A 21013-nucleotide genomic window follows, 5' to 3' on the forward strand; every position below is an offset into this window, starting at 1 on the left:
AAGTCACCACTGCCTTTGGCTCAGTAGTTGGGTTATGACACCGATTAAGAGGGAAAAAATTGACAGAGGTACCAGAAGCACAGACAGTTACAGTAACAGTAGGAAATTAGCACCTCTGGTAGTATTTATTGGTGCCCCTATATGAAGGATGAAAGGAGAACTTCTTATAATTGATCTGAAGTTAATTCTCACACAGACAGTAAAAAACAACATGATAACAAATCTGACTGTTGTAAAAACTAAGGAGAGATAGAAACGGGTTCCCAACTTTGGGGAATGGGAACATAGGTAGGAATAAGAAAGACAAGCAAAAGGTTTGAATACAGCTTCTACATATAGGACTTGCTTTTGAAACTCAGCAGTAGAACTTTTTGATTATGTTTTCCTAACTTTCTTCAGTAAGGGCTACTTTTCAGAAGATGCTGGATTCTTTTGAACTTGCCTACTTGGTTCCAGTCTTTGCCTATCAGATGAAGCCAAAGGCAGGGTGCTCTATGAGCAGAAGGACATGAGCTATTGGATAAGAATATGCAGTTAAGAACAAGGAGTCCCAGGTAAGGGAACAAAATGATACCTTGGAAGTGGAAGAATGGAAGAACCTGGTGACAAGTGCCATATATATAGAAGAAATTATTGGGGCTATGGAGAAGCAATTGGTAAAACACAAGATTGGTAAATGGCTAAAGCAAAAGAAGGAGCAATGGAGGGATGTGATAGATAAATTAAAATATACGTCCTGCAAATTTATAGATGAACACTGTATCCTCCTCTGCAAGAGGAGGATGAATGGAGCAATCAATATTATCCTGAAATGAGATAACCTGAAAAAATAATTGAGTTGGTGAAGATTCAATGTATGTATGAGGCTGACATCCATCATAAGGATGGTAAAGTACCTAGAAAAGAAAGTGGGAGCACATTCAATTTCCATTATTTGTGGAAGGAAAAAAAAACTCTTGATGTTACTCTAGAGATACTTTGGAAGTAGCAGATTTAGCAACAGGACCCAATATACTAACAGTTTAGCAACAGGACCCAATATACTAACCACGTGACATCATTGTTAAAACCCAAAGATCATTAGTTATTGAAGTCGATTTGCCTTGAGGAGGCCCAGAGATTTCCAGCTGGTTAGCATGGGGGGACATCATGGTAAGAAATGCCATTTGCAGCCTTGACGTTTACGCCTATGGCTTTGCTACACTAGATGGTACTGAGGCTGTTTAGAGATTCTGGATATGGAATGTATATTCTTTCTGTTTGAAAGAATGGCAGACCTCAAGTTGTGAGAGGGATGATAGCATGCTGCAGCTCTCATTTGTGCATCTGACTAATGTTCAGGTTATCATAAGTCTTGCTGCTGAATAATCCATCCTCATCAGAGAGAAGATCCTCAGTTCTAGCCTTATATCAGTCAGCATCAGTCAGTGAAGCAAAGCCAGACATGGTGACAGAAGGCAGTGAAAGACACTATAATTTTGGCTGCTAAGTCAGCTACGTAACAACTCATATCTGATTTCAGCTTGGCAAACAGTATTGTTTCTATTTGGAAAACCAGGATCTTTTCTTCTGGCAAATCAGATAGAAATAGGGATATCTTCTCCTACAAAAAATGATATTTCACCATACATGCTTGATAGTTGGCTATATGGAAAGAGAGGAGCATAATATGAGTGTGAATCTGTCCAATTTTCTGCTCCCTTGTCCAAGCATGCAGTATGTTATTACTGGAAAGATTCTGATTGTGGTAGCTCCACTATAATAGAATTAAGCAGTAGTTTTTGGAATAAGAAACATTATCACTTCTTCATTCTGTAAAGATTCTCCATTCAGGAACAAGTCAATGGCACAGAAGTTGGCTTGGCCCAGGAGGCATCCAAAGAATAATTGTCAGGGACATAGAAATCAGCATGAGCTCTACTAGGTGATGAGTAAGCAGATTCCACTAACTGGATTTGGAGACTAACATTCCTTGGAAGCAGAATAGGCATGAGATGACTTTACTAAATGGGCATGAGAATAGGAGAAGAGAAGGTCTCTGTTTTGACTAACTTGATGTATAAGATAGTATTATGGAGGAGTAGATGTTACAGGGATCTATCTCAAATTTCTCTTTCTGAGATCAACTTCTGAGCCTAGAAAACTAGTTCAATTACATAGTTCAACAAAAGTCAAAATTATTAATAGAGAAGTTGAAGAAAACCATTATATAGAGGAACCCAAGGCTGCTGGAGCAAGAATTCAAAAGGCAATGGTCTTCTTTATTTCCCCTTCTTACCCTGATTGGAACTGGATGGGAAAGGATCCTTAGAAGGTTCTAAATGCTTATAATGGCACAGCAGAGAGATCTGATTAATCTATCGGGGAGACAAGAGGGTTGCCAGATAATTTTAGGGACATGATAGAAACTCTGAGGAAGAGAAAGAGGTACAATAATTTCAGCATGTGCTGTCCTTAATGTAGTAAGCCGTGTTTTGCAAATGGAACATACCATTACAATGAGCCTGCCTGACAAATGCCTCGGCAATGACTACCAGGGTCTACTGTGTGACCTTTCCTAAAGCAAAAAAGATACAACTGCCATTCTGCTATTATTTGTATAAAGCAACAGGACAATCAACTAAAGAACAACTGTGCTAATGCTGTGTTGGTGGATAACAAAATGAAGAGATTTAACAGGAGCTAAGGGTGTCCAGGGGGAAGGGGACAGGAGAAAAACATCAAGATGGTGGTCATGACTGCATAATTAAAGTCCTGTCCCAGTTTTGTCAGCTTCAGAGGTTTCTGATTGATCTCTGCAAAGGTATACAACCCATGAGTATGAATCACAGAGATCAGAGTGAAGAACCATGATTTAAAATGCCTAATTCTGTCAGCAGTCTGTTAAAACACTTTAACAAAAATAAGTAACTCTGGTAGTTCTAAAAAGTCAGCACATCGCAGAATGATTTACATAACCTTTTGGCTTTTGCTTTTTGTTTTTTGAAACTTCCTTTCCATATTTTGCTTGTGTTTTCTGACTTCACCATGCTAAAATAGCAAAGGAAAAAAGCAATCTAAGACTGCCATAAGATTAATTATAGAACTACACTATGCTAAAATCTAGCAGTGTCAGCAGGGAGGCAATGGTGAGGATCAGATAGCTTTAAGCTTATTGGTGGAACATTTATCATATTTCCACCCCAGAGAATTCATTGCCCCCACCCTTTGAACTGCAACTTCTTGCCTTTTGTTATTGCAACTTTGTAAACCCTTTTAGCAAATCACTTCGCTTCTTTCTGGGGCTCCTTTAAGAAGCTTAGCTTTTGATACAATTTTCAGCAATGCTAGTAGATAACTGTGAAATACCACAATGTAACTATTTTTTATCATCTTTCACTATCATGGCTGGAGTTAAGGATAACTTTGATACAGGCAACATGCTCCAAATATTAAAATAAGCCCTGGACTGGATGAGTAACGGATTGAGGGTGGGGAATCCAGCCATCCTTTAAGCACTAAGCAAAGTCCTCTTCAACCAAATTTAGCCCTGATTATTTAATGGACAAATCCATCTTAGCAACTTTGCAGAATTTGTTTTCCATTGCCTTCTTCCAGGAAGCTGCATCATCATCATCATCATCATCATCATCATCATCATCATCATCATCATCATCTAGATTTAAATCCCCTGTTTTGTTCAGAACCTCCAGCTCCTGAACCTCACTCTCCTTGCTCCCAGTCAAACTTGTTTACCAGCCTAGCCTACAGCCCTGGTGTTCCCTGGTCACAGGGGCATTTCTATGTGAGGGTCAACCAGGATAATTAAAATCCTGCCCTTCGGTACATGCATGCGATGCATTCCACACAGGTTAAAAAGGGGCATGGCTTTGATCACCCATCGGTCACACCACCATTTTGAGGCTGTTGTGCCTTCTTTCTGAATATCCCTGCCTAGTGGCCTTCTATCTAAGTGCAAAAAAGACCCATCCCTACTTCACTTCTAAGTCCAGAAAAGATTGGCTTGATGTTGCCACTTGCTAGCAGAATGTTATGCAATTTGCTCTGAAAAATCTGCTTTCAGTGCTTGATGAACTTCATCTCCTCCCTCCTTCCCTTCCTTCCTCAGAAGCACTTGCATTCTAGAGCAGATCTCTTTTAGAATATAGATCCAGAAAAATTTAATAATCCAATGTTCATTAAAACAGAAGTATGCTGAAGAAGATTCCTCTTGAGATAAAAAGGTGCAAGATTTTGTACATCCATAACTGAGAAAGATGCAACTATTCTGTGAAGCAGTGTGTTTATGTAAACTATACTTATCTCAGAAAGACCTACTGAATATTTAAGTTAAAGTAAATGTTCATATGGGCACAGCGTCAGACATAAGAAAGAAAGCAGCTTAATCAAAATCAGTAACTGGGTTCCCACAACTTCTGCCAGCTTTCACAGTTGAAACCCTAAAAACCTAAGCACATTTTGTAGTCCTGCTCCATTACCTGGAAGACATCTTACTGTCCTCACTGACCTCACTAGGTACATTATCCCATCTGTATCCAATCTTCTGTGCTGCTATATCCAATCACATGCACACTCTAATATCTGATTCATTTATCTTCTGTTATGTAGGATTGAAATACTGGCTCCTATTACTCTAATACCTTTTTAATAATTATTTTAATACTTTGGACTATTAGAACTCAGAGTACATTCACACAAATATATAACATTTCAATTTCTGATGTCTACATGGAAGGTTTCTTTTTTCTTTGCTATCATCTATCTATCTATCTATCTATCTATCTATCTATCTATCTATCTATCTATCTCAATCTATCCTAATTTGCTGAAATAAATAAATAAATCTATAAAGAAACTCCCTCTTTAGTCCTGTCTTTGCCTCCAGCACTGTCAATAAATCAATTTTGTGCTACATTGTAATGTGTTCTGGTCTCTGGTTCAAATGTACCCCTTGGGAAAATTCTTTAATGAATCAGCGTCAGAAGTGGGATATTCCAGAAACATAGAATCTAGAATTCTGCTTCCATGGCAAGCACCAGTCACTTCACACTGAGGAGGAAAACTGGTAAGATTGTCTTTCCTTCCATTTGTTTATGTGGGAATCCTCCGGGTGCCTTTCTGAAGGACCATGGTGGCAGCATATGACAAGTGACCATCCCTACATGTTCCTCTTCCCCTTGAGTCCATGCATGAAGTGGACTGTTGCCTGTGGGTTGGCAGAGCACATAGAATAAAAGCTCTGGTGTCCATGTTGACCATGAGCCAACACGGCAGGGATAAGTGGCAGGCTTCCCACACTTGAGCAGATGGGGTAGGGAGACAACTCAAGAGTAGAGCATCTTGTACATCCATGTGTCTGGGTGGCAAGTAGGCAACTCTGGCTCTCAGGTGTGAGTTGGTTGATGGGATAAGATGGAGGGTGCATCCATCTGTATTTAATATGTGCCTCCACTGATTTTGAAAATTGGAAGCACCTGATCCAGGTGTGCAAGAGAGGAGGAAGAGGAGAAAGAGAGGGAGAGATGTTGAATTTTGAGTTGGACAAGGCAACATAATGCAAAACATTGGGACTTTTAATTTGAGGGTTTTGCAGCATTGGATGTTTTACTTGTAAATGTGCACCCAATACAGTGGAAAGTTTAGGATTTTGGTGGGGGGGGGAGGCAGAAACAGCATCAGGGGGCTGCTCTGCTTTCCTTAGTCTGGTGAGTTCTCAGACTCTGCCTCCCTACATTAATTGGCTTTAGCTCCAATGGGACTCTTTATGTCTCAAGCTGATCAGCACTTTACAAATCTTACTGCAGTCTATTTGGTGAAGTTTTAACTGTCTGGGTACCCAGGCTGCCTTTGCTGAGGAGGCAAGATGCCATCCTATCAACTTGGCCCCAGCAAACACAGACCTCCCCTTTCTCTGTGTACCAACATCCCTGGTGAAATGTCACTGAAAACAGCCACTTTGAATTGCATCTGCTGCCCAGTCGAAATCTGCACAAAATAGCAGGCAGGTTGCTTCATCTAGCCGGTGATTTTTTTTTTTAACTGTTGTGTTTTTGGACCTTGGTCCACTCCATCGGACTCAAGAATGGTTTCTCAGTGGACACTGACCTGGCATGTTGCATAAAAACAGCCACTATGCTTTGTCAAACATAGTTTATGGATTAGCATGTTATGTGAATTAGGTAAATTATAGCTTATTTGAGAAACAGTGGTTAAGCAAACCATAGCTTACCCAGTGTGTGTCTTCGTGAGTACGGATGAAAGCTTTCAGCTTGGGGTGGGAGTGGAGAAATGTTAGATGAATAGTGTTTACATTGTTAAGTTGTCAGTATTCTTTGGAGGCATACCTGTATCTTCCTCTCTGCCTGCATTTGTGAGGGTGGGACAGAGAAAGGAAAGCTGGGTCTCCCTGCTATGCTTTTTAAACACATAATTCTAAGATTCATTCATTCATTCTCTCTCTCTCTCTCTCTCTCTGAAAGGGAGCAAATCTTAACTGATACTATTTTGCTTGTTCTGGGCTCAAAGAAAGATTGTCTCCTCTGTGTTACAACTCCTGTTCCTTCCATGCATACAATGTTTTCTCCTTGCCTTCAAATTGTATTTTCCAGGGTTAATATACTATTTGTTTTTGCTCCTAATTACCAGCTTTATCAGCATGTCATATTTGTTTTTCCCAGCCCAGTAATTATACTCTAAATCAGTGTGACACTTGATATTGACCTTTATTTTTAGTTTTCTCTTTCCCTCTTAGAAAAGAGGACAAATGCTTATTTATAAACCATGAAAACTGAGTTTCTGAGAATATTGATTCCGTGCCTTTAAAAAGCAGCAGCCTGGCAGGCAGGAGCTCAAAGTGATCATTGACAATTAGCAGGGCCCATTTGTCACTGCTAAATCTTGCCTTTACCTTCTAATTCTATTACTACATTTGTTTTGCCCCAAAAGCACCATGTTTGTGGCAAGAAATCAGCCTCTGTGTAATCTAATGAAAGCCCAGGATAAAATTGGATTTAGTCAGTTTCAAAAGCAAAGCTGTGGCATCAGAAACTTAAAAGTTTTCAAATAACCCTTTTTAAAAAATTAGATGCTAATGTAATTGTTACGTTCCTTCATAGGGACAAGACATTAGCCACAGTGCCAGAAGCTATTTCTATATGCATGGCCACAGTACCTAATTATTACTGGAAGATTTAAGGGACACGAATAAATACTGTACACGAGTTAAGAAAGGTTTCATAAATTAAATTTTGTCTAAAATGGAGATATCAAAAAAGACGTTTGGCCCATACTGAATTTTATAGGACTGGATGTGTTTTGACTGCTTGCATATTATCCAGGACAAGCCACAGCTATAATGGCAGAAATTCTTTGCAGTATTTATTTATTTATTCATTCAATTTGTATGACAGCCCATCTCAAACATATGACTCTGGGCAGATAACGGAGAATAAAAACAAGATAGAAACATGATAGAAAAACCATAAATAACAAATAGAGGAGCTGGAATAAAAACAACACAGTCAGCATAATCAAGCTACCACTCACCCCGGGCTTCAGGCTTGGCAACAAAACCAAGTTTTTAGGGCCATACAAAAAAAGCCAAAATGATCAGGGCAAGTCTTTTCTTTGGGGGAATGTTGTTCCAGAGGGCAGGTGCCACAGCAGAAATGGCTCTTCTCTGGGGATCCACCAAATGACACTCCCTAATGAATGGGACCCAGAGCATGCCTCTCCTGCTGGATCTCACAGGACAGGTAGATACAACTGGGGCGAGAGAGTCTCCCAAGTAATCCAGCCCCATACCCTAAAGGGCTTTGTGGTACCCTTGAATTGAACCTGGAAGCATACTGGCAACCAATGCAGCTCATGGAGCAGAGTTGACATGAATAAAAGGGTCCATAACTTTGCACCACCTGAAGTTTCTGGATGCCCCATGTGCAGCACACTGCAGTAGTCCAATCAGGAGGTGATCAGGGCATGAGGCTGTGATCAGCCTCTCAGTCCAGGAACGGCTGGAATTGGCACAAATCAGATAGCTGTGGAAAGGCCCTTTGAGCAAGAATTGTGGGTCCAGGAGCATCCCCAAACTGAGCACAGGTTCAATCTGGGGTAGTGCAATCCTATCTAGAACAAGTGATGGAAGATCCCCAGAATCAGGGCACTCTAAACCTAAAGCCACTTAGTCTTGCTAGGACTTAGCTGAAGTCTGCTGTTCCCCATCCCTACAGCTTCCAGACACAGACAGGATATCCACAGCATCACTTGGATGACCCAGGATGGAGATGTAGAGCTAGGTATAATCGGCATACTGATGACCCCTCACCCTGAGCCCATGTGGCACCACAAAGCAGGAGCCATGGGTTGGACTTCTCCCCCCTCCCCAGTACTGATAGGAATAGGGCCTGGACGAAGGAGGAAAACCAGGACAGAATAGTGCCACCAACCCTCAGCCTCTGGAGCCGATCCAGAAGGATACAATGATTTATGATATTGAAGGCCATTGAGGAGTCAAGAAAAGCAAGGGTGGACACATCACCCCCATCCTGGTCCCACCAGAAGTCATCTAGAAGTGTGATCAATGCTGTCTGGGTCCCATACCTGGGTCTGAATTCTGACTGAAAGGGGCTCAGATAACCCACTTCTTCCAGAGTTCTCTGGAGCTGTCATGCAACCACCTTCTTCATAAGCTTCCCCAAAAAGAGAAGGTTGGAAATTGGACAAAAATTGTCCAGAATAGTTGAGTCCAGCCATGGCCTCTTGGGGGGGGGGAGGGAGGAAGAGTATGACTAGCTATTAGTAGATAGAAATTTTACTTAAAACATCACAGCCTGCTTCCCAACCTATGTAAATTAGTACTAAACAGCTTTTTCTTTGAAGATTCCAGCCACATTGTATTCATGCATAGAGCATTCTGAGCAGAAAAGCTAGACCATAATAATATCTTTACCTTAGAACAGTAGGTAAGAAAGGCTACTTATGACATATTTTTCCTCTTCATAAAGTCTGTATGTTGTTAAATTCTCACTACTAAATTATTTAAACTTGTAGTATTAACCAAGAGATGATACTGGCAATTTCTTTTTAAAATTCAGAATACATACTTTGGGTATAAAGCTCTGAAAGGCTTTCAAATCTTAAAAAGAAACAACTTGTTTTCAACAAGCTATGTGGAGGTGCTGAACAGGGGGAACACAATAACTTAAATAGTCCAAGGCCCACAAGACTGCTCATTGTTTTGGCTGCGAAAGAGTAAACTAGCTATCATTCTGGAAACTATTTTGGCTAACTATGGATCATAACTATGAAGTTACTATTATTTCAAGAGTGTGACTAGTCATATTTATTCAGAGGCATATCCAGCTTTGACTAAAATCAGCTCAAAGTAACCAAGAAAAGTATATTGTTCTTAGTTCTTTTCATTATGAGCATATGAAGACATTGGCAGCAAAGCTTAAATTAGTCCTGCAGATCTGTTTTGGATATTCTTTCCCCATTCTTTTATGTGTAACTGTCAATAGTGTGTCGTTTCTTCTTTACTGAAGCAAACTTGTCAAAACTTCTGAGATATTTTGAAAGAGGCAAGAGAGGGGGGGAGGGAGGGAGAGGGGGAGATTTCTGATTAGCAATATTTCCAGATGAAATGACAATGAACAAATAAATTTTGCATAAAGTGGAAGATCTTACTCATATGAGACATTCACTGAAGGATCTAAGGAGATTAGCAACACTGAACAGACGAGATTTTCACACATCCCTTGTTTACAATTTAAACCCATTGATTTATTTGAAGCAATCTGACTCTTCTCTCCAGTCAAAAAGGCCCCCAAATTAACTTACAAGTTAATCAAAGATGTTCCACTCCTTGAGAATTCAAACTGCAAGTCTCTCAGATGCAACAATGAATTATTTCTGTTCAACTTCTCTCATCCTGAAGACCCATGGAATGCTCTTATAGGTATTAAGGTATTTAAAACAGCCTTCTTTACCTTGGCAACTTTAAGATGTTTCAGACTTGATCTCCCAGAATGGGATGGAAGCTAAATGGGATTTCAGGAACACTTCTCAAAAGTATATTGATGCAAAAATATCAATGATTTGGTCTTATTGAAAAACAGTGATTGCTTTGAGCAATAAGAGTAAAAGCAATACTACTTTGTTTCCTACCCAGAGTATCAGCACACATTATAACTGTTTATATTCATAATAACATTCTGTTCTTTCCTAACTAGCTGTAAATGTTTGTGACTATTCCCAGGAAGAACTTAATAGTGTGAAAAGAAAAGGAAAGAGCCCAATTATCAACAGGTCATCAAAATATCACTGGCATAAAAATGATAAATCTCAGCATGACAGGAGTTCTGAAAATATTTTGGACATCCAAAATCATACAGTGCCTTGAAAAAGGATGTATGCTACTTAATAAACCTAAATTTGCCATCTCCACATATAATCAGAACTTTGTGGAACAAATGTTTCCTACCCAGGATATCAGCATACATTATAACACATGTAGCACACATTTGGAATTAATTCAATCTTTCTGCTGTATCCATAGGGGGCTAAAAATGATGGGATAAATAGAAACTGGGTGGCCGTGAGTTCTAATTCTGATTTAGGCACAAAGCCAGCTGGGTGACCTTGGGCCAGTCTCTCTCAGCCCTAGGAAGGAGGCAAGGGCAAACCATTTCCAAAAACCTTGCCAAGAAAACTGCAGGAACCTGTCCAGGCAGTTGCCAAGAGTCAACATTGATCGAAGGCACCAAAAAAAAAAAAAAAAAAGTTGAATCAACTAATTATATCCCTGTTTAATTATTTTTCTAATTATCCAATATCTTAAAGCTGTATTGTATTGAAATGAAATAGTCTATCAGAGATATGTGAGGTATTTGCTATTTTTTCACATGGCTTTATGAAAAAGGACAACTGTCCAATGCTAACTCTCTGGTTTTTTTTTTTTAAGTAATTCTAACTATATATGCACAATTTTTACTGGGGCTGTGATCTTTCTTTCTTTCTTTCTTTCTTTCTTTCTTTCTTTCTTTCTTTCTTTCTTTCTTTCTTTCTTTCTTTCTTTCTTTGAGTCTACTATGTCATCACTTGGATGAGGATTACTGACATATCCTGGATACTCACTTATATCCTCTTTGGCATCAATTTAATTTGAATCTGAATCTCAGCAGTTTCTCTATCATTTTTCTTTGTTGTCTTCAAGATCAGTATTTATTGTAGGCATCAGGTTTTCCTGAATTATTCACTTTATTCCACACCACCCTGAAATCTGATTTGACGAAGGACTGCATTTTTAAGACAGGCAAAATATAAATTGGATAATTCCATTTCATCATCTTCACCACTTGAGAGCTAGAATTTTTTGCAATACAATTTATAACTGAGCAGGAATTTAAACCCACATCTCTTTAATGAAAAGATGACAAAGTAGATTCTAAATCAGACTCTGATAGATAATCGTTGAAAAGGTGCAGTGCCATTTTTAAAATATAAGTAAAGGTTAAAATATAACAAATAGCACAGGTTGTGACACTACCACAGCCCCGGCATATACTACCTCTAAAAAAATTCTCCTGACAAAGAAAGGTCCTTTGTGCTCCAATGGACTTTACCAGTCTAGTGCATTTCCCCAAACAACTACACTTAGTTATCTGCATTAAAGGTACGTCATAGTTATGGGTTGCTCTAAAGTTCTCAAAGCAGAAGAGACAGTCTGATGAAAAAAGGGCTCTGTAAGAGAATGACAGGCAGATTCTTTGTTGAATATTGCTTTAATCATGACATCTCTAAATCATCCACTTTGCTCCTGTTTTGCAACTGAAATCCACCTGTAAAATAGCAAACCCCTGAAAGAGAGAGTGGGTGGTGGAATGTGACAGCTGACTTTAGCTGTAATTTTTACATTTTTACCTCTCAACTCTACACCATGTGATATGAATATAAATTATTTAATCAGATTGCCACTTTCATAATCTCATTTTAGACCAGGTCGGCAAAAAGAAAAATGGAAAAAGAAATCCCTTTGAAAGAGAAAGGCACAATATTCCTTGGCTATGCAAATTTAAGTCTACAAAATGTTGCATTAAGGATAAATGCTTCCACTTGGGTCTTCTGAAACAGATATTTGGAGTATTTAGGGTAACTGAGTTGAGTAAGAAGTTATTTGATTCAGATTTATAAAACATTATTACTTGGAGGGATAATTCATATATCCATTGAAAGATAATGATGTAAATTATCAATAAGAGGTGACATTTCTTATCTTGGCAAATGACAACTGCTTTGCAGTAGACTGATCAGAATTTACCTGCAGAAATCTGAAGCTTCTTATGCTTTCCTATTTACTGTAATGGGGAAATAAAAAATAACAGTAACATTTCTGCTTTTGAAGAGATCTGAATAACTAAATTATATCTGCAGGCACAGCCCTTCTGGGTACATGACATGTGACAAACACACAAGTAAGATGGAAGTATGAAAAAAAGTGCTTATATTTTGCTTAGAAGAATAGTTGACGGAATTGGATGAAATTTGCAGCAACTGTTTCTGCTTCTGAGATAATGGGCTTATTTTGTTCTGCTGCTGGGGCTAGGATGAAGAAAGATGTAAAATGGCATATGTCAAAGATATGGCATAACCTGTTACAAGGTGTTTTTGAAAATAGAAGGCAGGAGGGATTTGTTTCCTCCTCCTCCTCTTTGAATTTTGAAAATGTGATAGAGATACTGTACTTGTAAGCAGCAAATCTTCATTCTTGAACTTTATTACTAAAATATATGAGTATGCTCACTTTGGTTCAAATGAGTCTTGTGCACATTTATATATGGGCACAGGTTTAAGAGGAACCATTTCCTCTTTTCTGGACGTTCTGTTCTTGGGCATGCAATCGTGTTCCATGTGTTCCATGCCCATAGACAGCATGAGAATACAGTTAGATGCAATTATTAAACTTTTGTTTGGAAAGCAGAAAAGGAGCTTCTCGCTTTTTATTTCAGAGTGAAAAGCCAAGCTCATTACTGCTCTTTATCTTCAACAATTTGGAAAGAGGCAGTAATGATGGCCAGGGCAGTGCCCCCACCCCACCCTCATTTCTGGAAATCTGGAAATAGCTGCTGCCAGGAAGTTCTGCCTTCTGGTGAACGATAGTATCTTGTCTCCTTGTATTAGCAGCCAAGGAGAAAATGCAGGGGAAGGTTGACTGAGGTTGTGAGGTCCTTCAGTTGTGGAGTTGTTACCAGCACTACTGTCTGAGAAGTTAATCTCAGCAGTCATCCTTGAAAGCCCTGAGTCCTCCTATTGCAACTGATGCTGCAGACATACAGGTACAAAATGTTTGAAAACAGATTCCTTCCCAAAAGAAAAATTGATAAAACTGAGCAGAAGAATAATTGATAAGGACATTTTTGGTTGGAATCTAGGGCTTTGGTTGTAACCCCTCTTTCCTCCCACCTGGCTTTTTTTATATACAAAATGAGGAGCGAAACATTGCAGTCTTACTGTCAGTATCTCATCTAGCCTATGCATTGCCAAAATGATTCTTCAAACTTTGAGAGAATACAGAGCAATTTGGACAAAGCCAGCTCTATAAATCTCCCAATTTCTCTGAAGTGGTCCACTTCAGCTCAAGGTCCAAGACTCATTTCAACCAATAAACTTCTCTAATTATTCACTGAAATGTCCCCTGTGTAGCAGCTTCTATACAAAAATGTTACTGGGTTACAATGTGGGGGTGAGGATCTTTTTACCCCCAACTTTCAATGAAACAAGCAGAACTTGCTGCAGGATGTAATGTGTAAATGTCTGGCTGTTGGGTAGATGATCAGCCATTATTTTATTTTATTTTTTAAATTGATTTATCAGACTTATATGGCTGCCCATCTATTCAATGAAACTCTGGGCAGTGAAAAAAAAATCCACAATCAAACCATAAAACACAAAGATGAACCCAAACCAACCCTCGCACAATTAAACATCTCAAAAGACACACATCCCAACCATACCAGACCTACTAACATATTGGCCCCTCTGCCGGGGGGAAGAGCCAGTTCTTCACAGCCTTCTGAAAGGCCAGTAGGATTGGGGCCATCCATATCTTGCCAGTGGGGGGGGGGGGGGTTGTTCCAGAGGGCAGGCACCAAGGCAGAGAAAGCATACTTCATAGGATCCACCAGGTGACACTGCTTTACCAAGGGGACCTAGAGCATGTCCACTCAGCTACATTTGCCAGATTATGACTATAGGGTGCTCACATAATCAGGGATTAGTATCAGTTTAACAGCTGTACATTTATATGGAGCGGTGGCACTTTCACCTCTGATCACTAGCACCAAAAGATAAGAGATAGAAACTCCATCCCCTAGTAAGTGCTATGCTACAATTACTGATACTGTCACCTAGAGCACCTTAATGGCTACCCATTAAGAATGAAAAATAACTGGGCCTCTAGTTATTGTTGAACTACAACTTCTATGAGACCCACTCATATAGTCCATGGTGAAGGATACTGGAAGTTATAGTTCAGCAATATCTGGAGGGAACAGATCCCTTCCCCCCTTTGCAGGACATAATTTTTAAAAGGATACTGAAAGCCCAATCATGGTGATCTAGTTCATAATGAAGGCCCTCAGCTACCAGGCCCTTCTCAAGAAAAGCCTTCCTTTCTCTTGGATTTTCAGTTTGACAAATACCATGAGCACCAAGAACTGCTCCTTTGCCACTCTTATCACCATTGTGTAGCCTTGTACATAATTTTAAAAAGAAGTGGTCATGTGATATCCTATTATGAGATCTTTGCATCACATTTTGGCTGTTTGACTGTACAACTGTAGATCATCCTGTCATGATAGCGTATGTAGTATTAAGTGTACAATATATCATTACCATTTGCAGTAGTACCAGCAGTAATAATAAAGTCCCATTGATTCTTGCTTTTTCTGTGTATTTATATCTTCTCTGAAGGACCAAGAATTATAGGGCAGGGATGAAGGGCTAGCAGGCTGGCCTTGCTCTAAATACCAAATGAAGATTGACACACCATTCCTGTCTTAAATGAGAATCTTGGCAGTACAGCTATCATTTTTGACAGAGTCCAAGGGAGCAAAGGAAACATACTATGGTTATTCACACCCCAACAAACTTCCCTGCTAGCTATAACGTTGACATAGATGGAAAGCTGCACACTATAAATGACAGCGCAGCATAGAAGCTTGAGTCTCCAGTGAAGCAACTGAAAAGAAAGAGCTGGCAACAAAAAGAAATCATTTTGATTACCTTAGATACCCTGTTAGCAACTTCTCTGCCCACGGTCAGTCCCTGAACAAAGGTCCTTGCAGCGATGAAAGCTCTTGTCACCTGAACCTTGAGTTTCCTGGGTACGTCTCCGAAAGGCTTAAGCTGGTCTGTGTATTTGCTTACACACTCTAGATAGTCCTCAGAGAAATGATAGTGGGGGTTTATGAGCTGGAACATTCGTTCTAATAGACGGGCCCAGAAGTCATTCAACATCTCCTCCAAGTTCACATTGCCTCCTGTGTAATATCGTTTCAGTTCTATAAAGAGATCCTGGAATACTTCTGAATTCTGCATGTACAGCATGCCATATGTTCGTACAAACATATCATTTAAGGATCTTTCTGCATTCTCCAGGAGCTCTCGGAAAAATTCTACACAAAGAAAGAAACAAAAATAAACATATGGATGAGGAAATAATACAACAACAGCAGTAACAAGAGTAGTAGGAACAGAAAAAGGCAACCTAAATAGTGAAGGGAAAAGGGAATGCGTGGAGATTTTTTAACTTGGAACCAAAGGAAAGTAAAGGGAAACATAATAGAGATCTATAATATGCATAAGTGTACAGAAATTTAGAAATGAGTAAGGTTTTTTAAAATCCAGTAATACTAGAATCTAGATTATAGTACATTTAATCTGATAATGATTATGATAATAATAATATTTAGGACAATTAAAGGAAGTTATACTTCATACAAAACACAGTTAAACTATGGAGTAGGCTATCTTAAGATGTAGTAATGGGAACTAAGGATTCAATACATTCAGGAAGATAGGGCTATTAATGGCTATAAACTGCCTCCTGTATCAAAAATACCATATGTTTTTAGCTGTTGTACAACAAATTGTCGAAGCTTGACACAACTAATATGATAAATGTTATTAATCAAAACAAATCCACAATGCAAACAATAAAATATTGCAAATATAAACAAAGAGTGCCATCAGGGACTAAACAAAAGCTAAAATAATTGCCTAACTGGATAAAATCATTGACCTTAAAATTTAAGCTGTTCTAAATATTTTAATCCTTAAAAATCAAAGTAAAGAGAAAACTGGATTAAGTGGATTAGACTTATGTTCTTCATATGAATACCAAAAACACTGTCAGAACAATTAAGGCAGTTATTGCATCAGCTTCTTGCTTTAATGGATTGCTATGAGTAAGACACATGGTATTATAATTATGTTTACTTTTGCTTTTTTTTTTAAAGCGGATAATCCAATAGTATATAGATTTGCTGTCAATGGGGCAGGTAAATGTGTATTGCAAAACAGCCTTAGATTTGAATTGCAAAGTGTTTCCTTAGAAAACACATTAAAATAGAAAGCACTGGATTCCTCATGAGAGAGCAAAATTGAAAATCTATAGCTTTAAATGCTAAATATGCTTTAAGGAAGCTGTTATGAAAGCTGTTTCATTTATATTTTAAAAACTGATTCAGTGTTTAAGCCCTGAAAGTACAGCAGCTCTACTCCTTAGATACTGAATTCTTGGCATTTTGAGTACTAAATATGAAGGAATTATTTAGGCAATGGGATGCCTACATCAACAAGCTTAAAACTAAGGAACTGTTCACACAACTTATTTACTGGGTCACAGTTAGCCCCTGAAGATCCTGTTTTCTTAAGGGCTAAAGTAATTCCTCCTTGGACAACAAACTTGACCCAATGTCACCAACACTACTTACTTGAGAAACATTACCCCTTCTGATTTCTCTGATCAAGACAAAGTCTTAGGTATGTCCTGCAAAGACAAGACATCTCTAAGCGCTGGAGGGGAAAATAGATCTATGAGGTAGGAAGAGGAGACAGAACTGACATTTTCACTGTCTCCTTTGCTGCAGCTGGGACAACTAAAATATGGCCTGCAGAACCACCAGCTTGGGTGACCCTGGATCCCTACTATTGGCACAAAGTTGGACAAAGTGACTGGGGGAAAAAACCACTGGTGTTGTCTGTTGTTTGATGTGAACAGGGTTTCAGTGTTGTTCTTGAGACTTACAGGTGATCACACAGGAGAGAGGATGCAAATCAGTATAAATTCAGACCAATGTTTCTTTGTTTATTTATTTATATATAAAATTTGTCACCGCCCATCTCATTAAAAAGCGACTCTGGGCAGTTTACAGAGAAGATATATATTTCACAGTGGTGTGCAAATATTCTGGTCTCTCAGAATTTCCTTTACAGATTTTTTAAAAAATGTGTGCATCTGACTGGCATTGACCAGTTTGTCTAACTACAGAGCCTCTGTATGGAACTTCCTCTAATATTTATATTTTAAAATGTAAATCTTCCCAAAGTACCTTTTTTGACACAAATCTACACAAAGCCATTTTAAATGTAGTTTTTTTTCCAGTGCAGGATTTTAAATTTAAATTCCTCCAATATAACTACCCTAACATACAATTAAAAAAGAAAAAAATAAGTAGATAGATAGACAGATACACACACACACACACACACACACACAAGCATGGAACATTTAGATAAAGATAGATCCACAATGGAAAAGTTGTTTGGGAAAAAAGACTATAAACTTTTTACCACAGAAAGACACTAGGGACTATTTAATCTTGCCATGGCAAATAGCAAAGTCTGTTCTGACAGATCTTACACATCAGCTTTCCAGAAATCCATAACACAATTCTTCAACCTCTGTGGCTAGACTTTACTCATAACTGGATTCAAAATAAATCAAGAGGCTGCTACCAAATTGCAAGGGTGGGCAACTGCTTCAGTCTTGCAAGACTATTTATAAATCTATCAGAAGGGAAGGAGTGGCCCCACTTTACAGTAGGTTAGAATCACACTGCTAAAGATGGTAATATTTTATAGCTGAATTATTCAAAGCAACAATTCCATTATGTGAGGTAATTTTACTGGTGTCTTAATCTCAGTCGGTATCAGATATGAAGACTCCCACCAAACAGACCTTGAAGTCAGAGGCATTTTGTGGCCTGGGATGGTGCAGAAAAACTGGTCTTATGCTTCATTTGTGTGGAATATGCATTGATGCTGTAGCCAAGTTTACCTGTAGCAGACAGTGGGCTACAGATAGGAACAAATTCCTCTAGGAACAAACTTAAGACATTGGTTCCAGGATAGTGTACATGACAAATATATTTTGTTGCAGATTCTGTCATGCCAAACTCTAAATTATTATCATATCCAATACATAGTGTATATTATAGAGGGAAAAAAGAAGAGAAGGAGGGGGAGAGGAGGAGGCTTTTGGCCCACTGAATATTAATGCACCTGAAGACCATGTAGTACCATTTGATGTAAGTGGCTGCAGAGCATATGTGGGTAACAAGATTAATTTTCATTAAATATACAGGTGCAAAATACTGATTAAAATATAAACTGATTCTTATGTTTCTCACTTCAAAAGTTAGTCCTCCAATAAATGAAGGTTTGCTGAAGATATTGACAAGGACATGATGAAAGGAAAATAATCCATGGGTAAATTCTAATTGGGTACACATGTAAATATTTGAATCAAGTCCAGACCTTTGTGATTGCCTCTCCATTTTTAAATCAGGCATTTCATTCTTAAGCTTTGGAACCACAATGCAATGAAACCCACATCAAAAGGGCTCATTGGCAGGTGCCATGCCAGAAGCAGCCCTAACTAGATCCAAAACCAGCTCTTTTTTGCCAAATACATTTCGTTCATTTGATGAGGAACTTACTTCTTTTACTATCTGCCCTTTGAACATCCACTTCTGCAAATTCTAAATGTGCTCCCACAAGGCCAGGGTAAAAATATAATTCATATAATAAATGAAAGATCCAGTAGTGCATGGCCACTATGCAGATCTAAATCTGCACAAAGAAGTGGTTGTAAATCTGGTTCCCTTCTTATGTGTTGGACTATAACTCCAATTCTGCCAGACAATTTGTTGGCTGGGGATAGTAAGAGTTGTATTCCTACATATCCAAAATGCCAAGGAAGACTATTTTAAGTACCATATTTGAACAATTTAACCTAGGATCCTTTAGAACACTTTTTTAATGATTCCAAACCATTTGACTTTCATAAACTTTTACATAATTTGAAATTTCAACTGCAGCCAGATATTTGAATCAAGCAATTAATCATCATGACTGAGTCAACTCAGGTACAGCTATAAACCTCTCTTCCTTTCTCTTGCGACTACGGTTCCAGTACTTTGTAGGAAGTACCCTGCAGCATTGTTGACACATCAGTGGGTTACAATATATGTTCTCTTTCATACAAGACAATGATCATTTAAGTGCTAAGCACCTTAAAAGACTTAGTAACAGCTACGTTTGTGTTCTTTTCATCCAAATTATATAGGGGGGGGAACCCTCAGGAGCAAAAAAATCAAGTCAGCAATTCTATATTCATCTGTCCTCACACATGTTGAACTCAGTGGAAAGCCTGAGCAAATATGGTAGGATTGCGTGAAAAATGGCTGCTATGAGTTTGTTCTATGAAATCTAAAGACTCTCCAAGAACTGCTCTCATATAAGTATCACTCTCTTTCTCTTTCACTCTCCCTGTGTATGTGTGTCTGTATGTATCTATATTTCTCTCTCTATATTCATACACACACACCTACCTACCTATACACCCATGCACATACATATACACCCATGCCTACCTACCTATGCGCACACCCACCCACACATACACGCAGGCATTGGTCCCCCAAGACAGCAATGATTTAAGCTGGGACCTGGAGCATGTCAACTCCTAATGGCTGAGCACAAATGACAGACAGGAGAAAGACAGTCCTGTAGGTAACCAGGTCCTACATATTGTAATGGGCTGCGAGAATAACCTTGAGGAACAGGAGGCAGAGCCTCAGCCAAGGCAATGGTCAGGTAAGAGAAATCTTATCTGAGTCCAAAGCAGGAGTGGAATTTGAAAAAAAATGTCTCAGATGTGACCTTCCCTGGCTCTCAGTAAGATAAAGGCAGGGAAGGGGGAGGTGTCAGATTCAGCCGGCATGGCCCGGCACAGTGAAGGCACTGCTCAGCTCCGCATAAGTCAATTTCACCGCCTAGGTGCAAGCAGAGAAAAAGGGGAAGTGAAACCGCGAGCTGAATACGGCCAGGTGGCAACGCTTAACTCAAAACCGCAAGCGGATACTTTGTATCAGCGTGGTTTCCCCTCGGGCGCTGCAAACAAAGGAAAGCACACAGGCTCGGAAGTGAAACAATCAATGAATGATCGAGAACTCCAGGCTTTGCGCGCAAACACCACAACCCATAGACTGCAATCAGAAAGACAAAAGCACTGGATTGAATCTGCCACTTGGGCGAGGGGGGATTACTGTAACTAAGCAACAGGGGAAAAGCGTGGGAATGGGGAAACTATAAAATACAATTGTAAGACGTGCCAAGCCAACCCTGGCTTTGTCTGTACTTACTTACATTATGCTTGAGTAAACGTCTTTGCTGAACACACGTGTCACGAGAGTTTCTCTGAGACGAACGGGGTAAACCTTACAGGAGGCACATTCAGAGTTGCAAGACTGTTATTGTAATTCTACAATAAAAGTAGTTTTAGTATTCATAACTTTAGTTTTCAAGTCTGGTCTACCTCAAAGGGTTGAGACATACTGGGCTTTATAGATGATTACCAGCAACTTGAATTGCACCCACCTTGAATTGCGCCCAGAATCCCACTGATAACCAGTGCAGCTCATATAGCAGAGATATTTGATTACTGAACATG

At 39.1% G+C, this 21013-nt stretch overlaps 1 protein-coding gene across 2 annotated transcripts in view; it reads right to left on the bottom strand.

Moving 5' to 3' along the window:
• Positions 1-21013, bottom strand: part of GPC6 (glypican 6) — an 812403-nt gene that overhangs the window by 386865 nt on the left and 404525 nt on the right. For both annotated transcript variants that reach the window (XM_088136457.1, XM_088136458.1), the window contains exon 3: positions 15280-15671. In XM_088136457.1, the coding sequence (XP_087992583.1) occupies positions 15280-15671 (392 nt within the window). The remainder of the gene's footprint in view (positions 1-15279; positions 15672-21013) is intronic.

The sequence above is a fragment of the Python bivittatus genome, unplaced genomic scaffold (assembly GCF_059951505.1).
Source record: "Python bivittatus isolate LINGU-HERP-01145 unplaced genomic scaffold, Pbiv_v1 ctg000060_np1212, whole genome shotgun sequence".
Lineage (NCBI taxonomy): Eukaryota > Metazoa > Chordata > Lepidosauria > Squamata > Pythonidae > Python > Python bivittatus.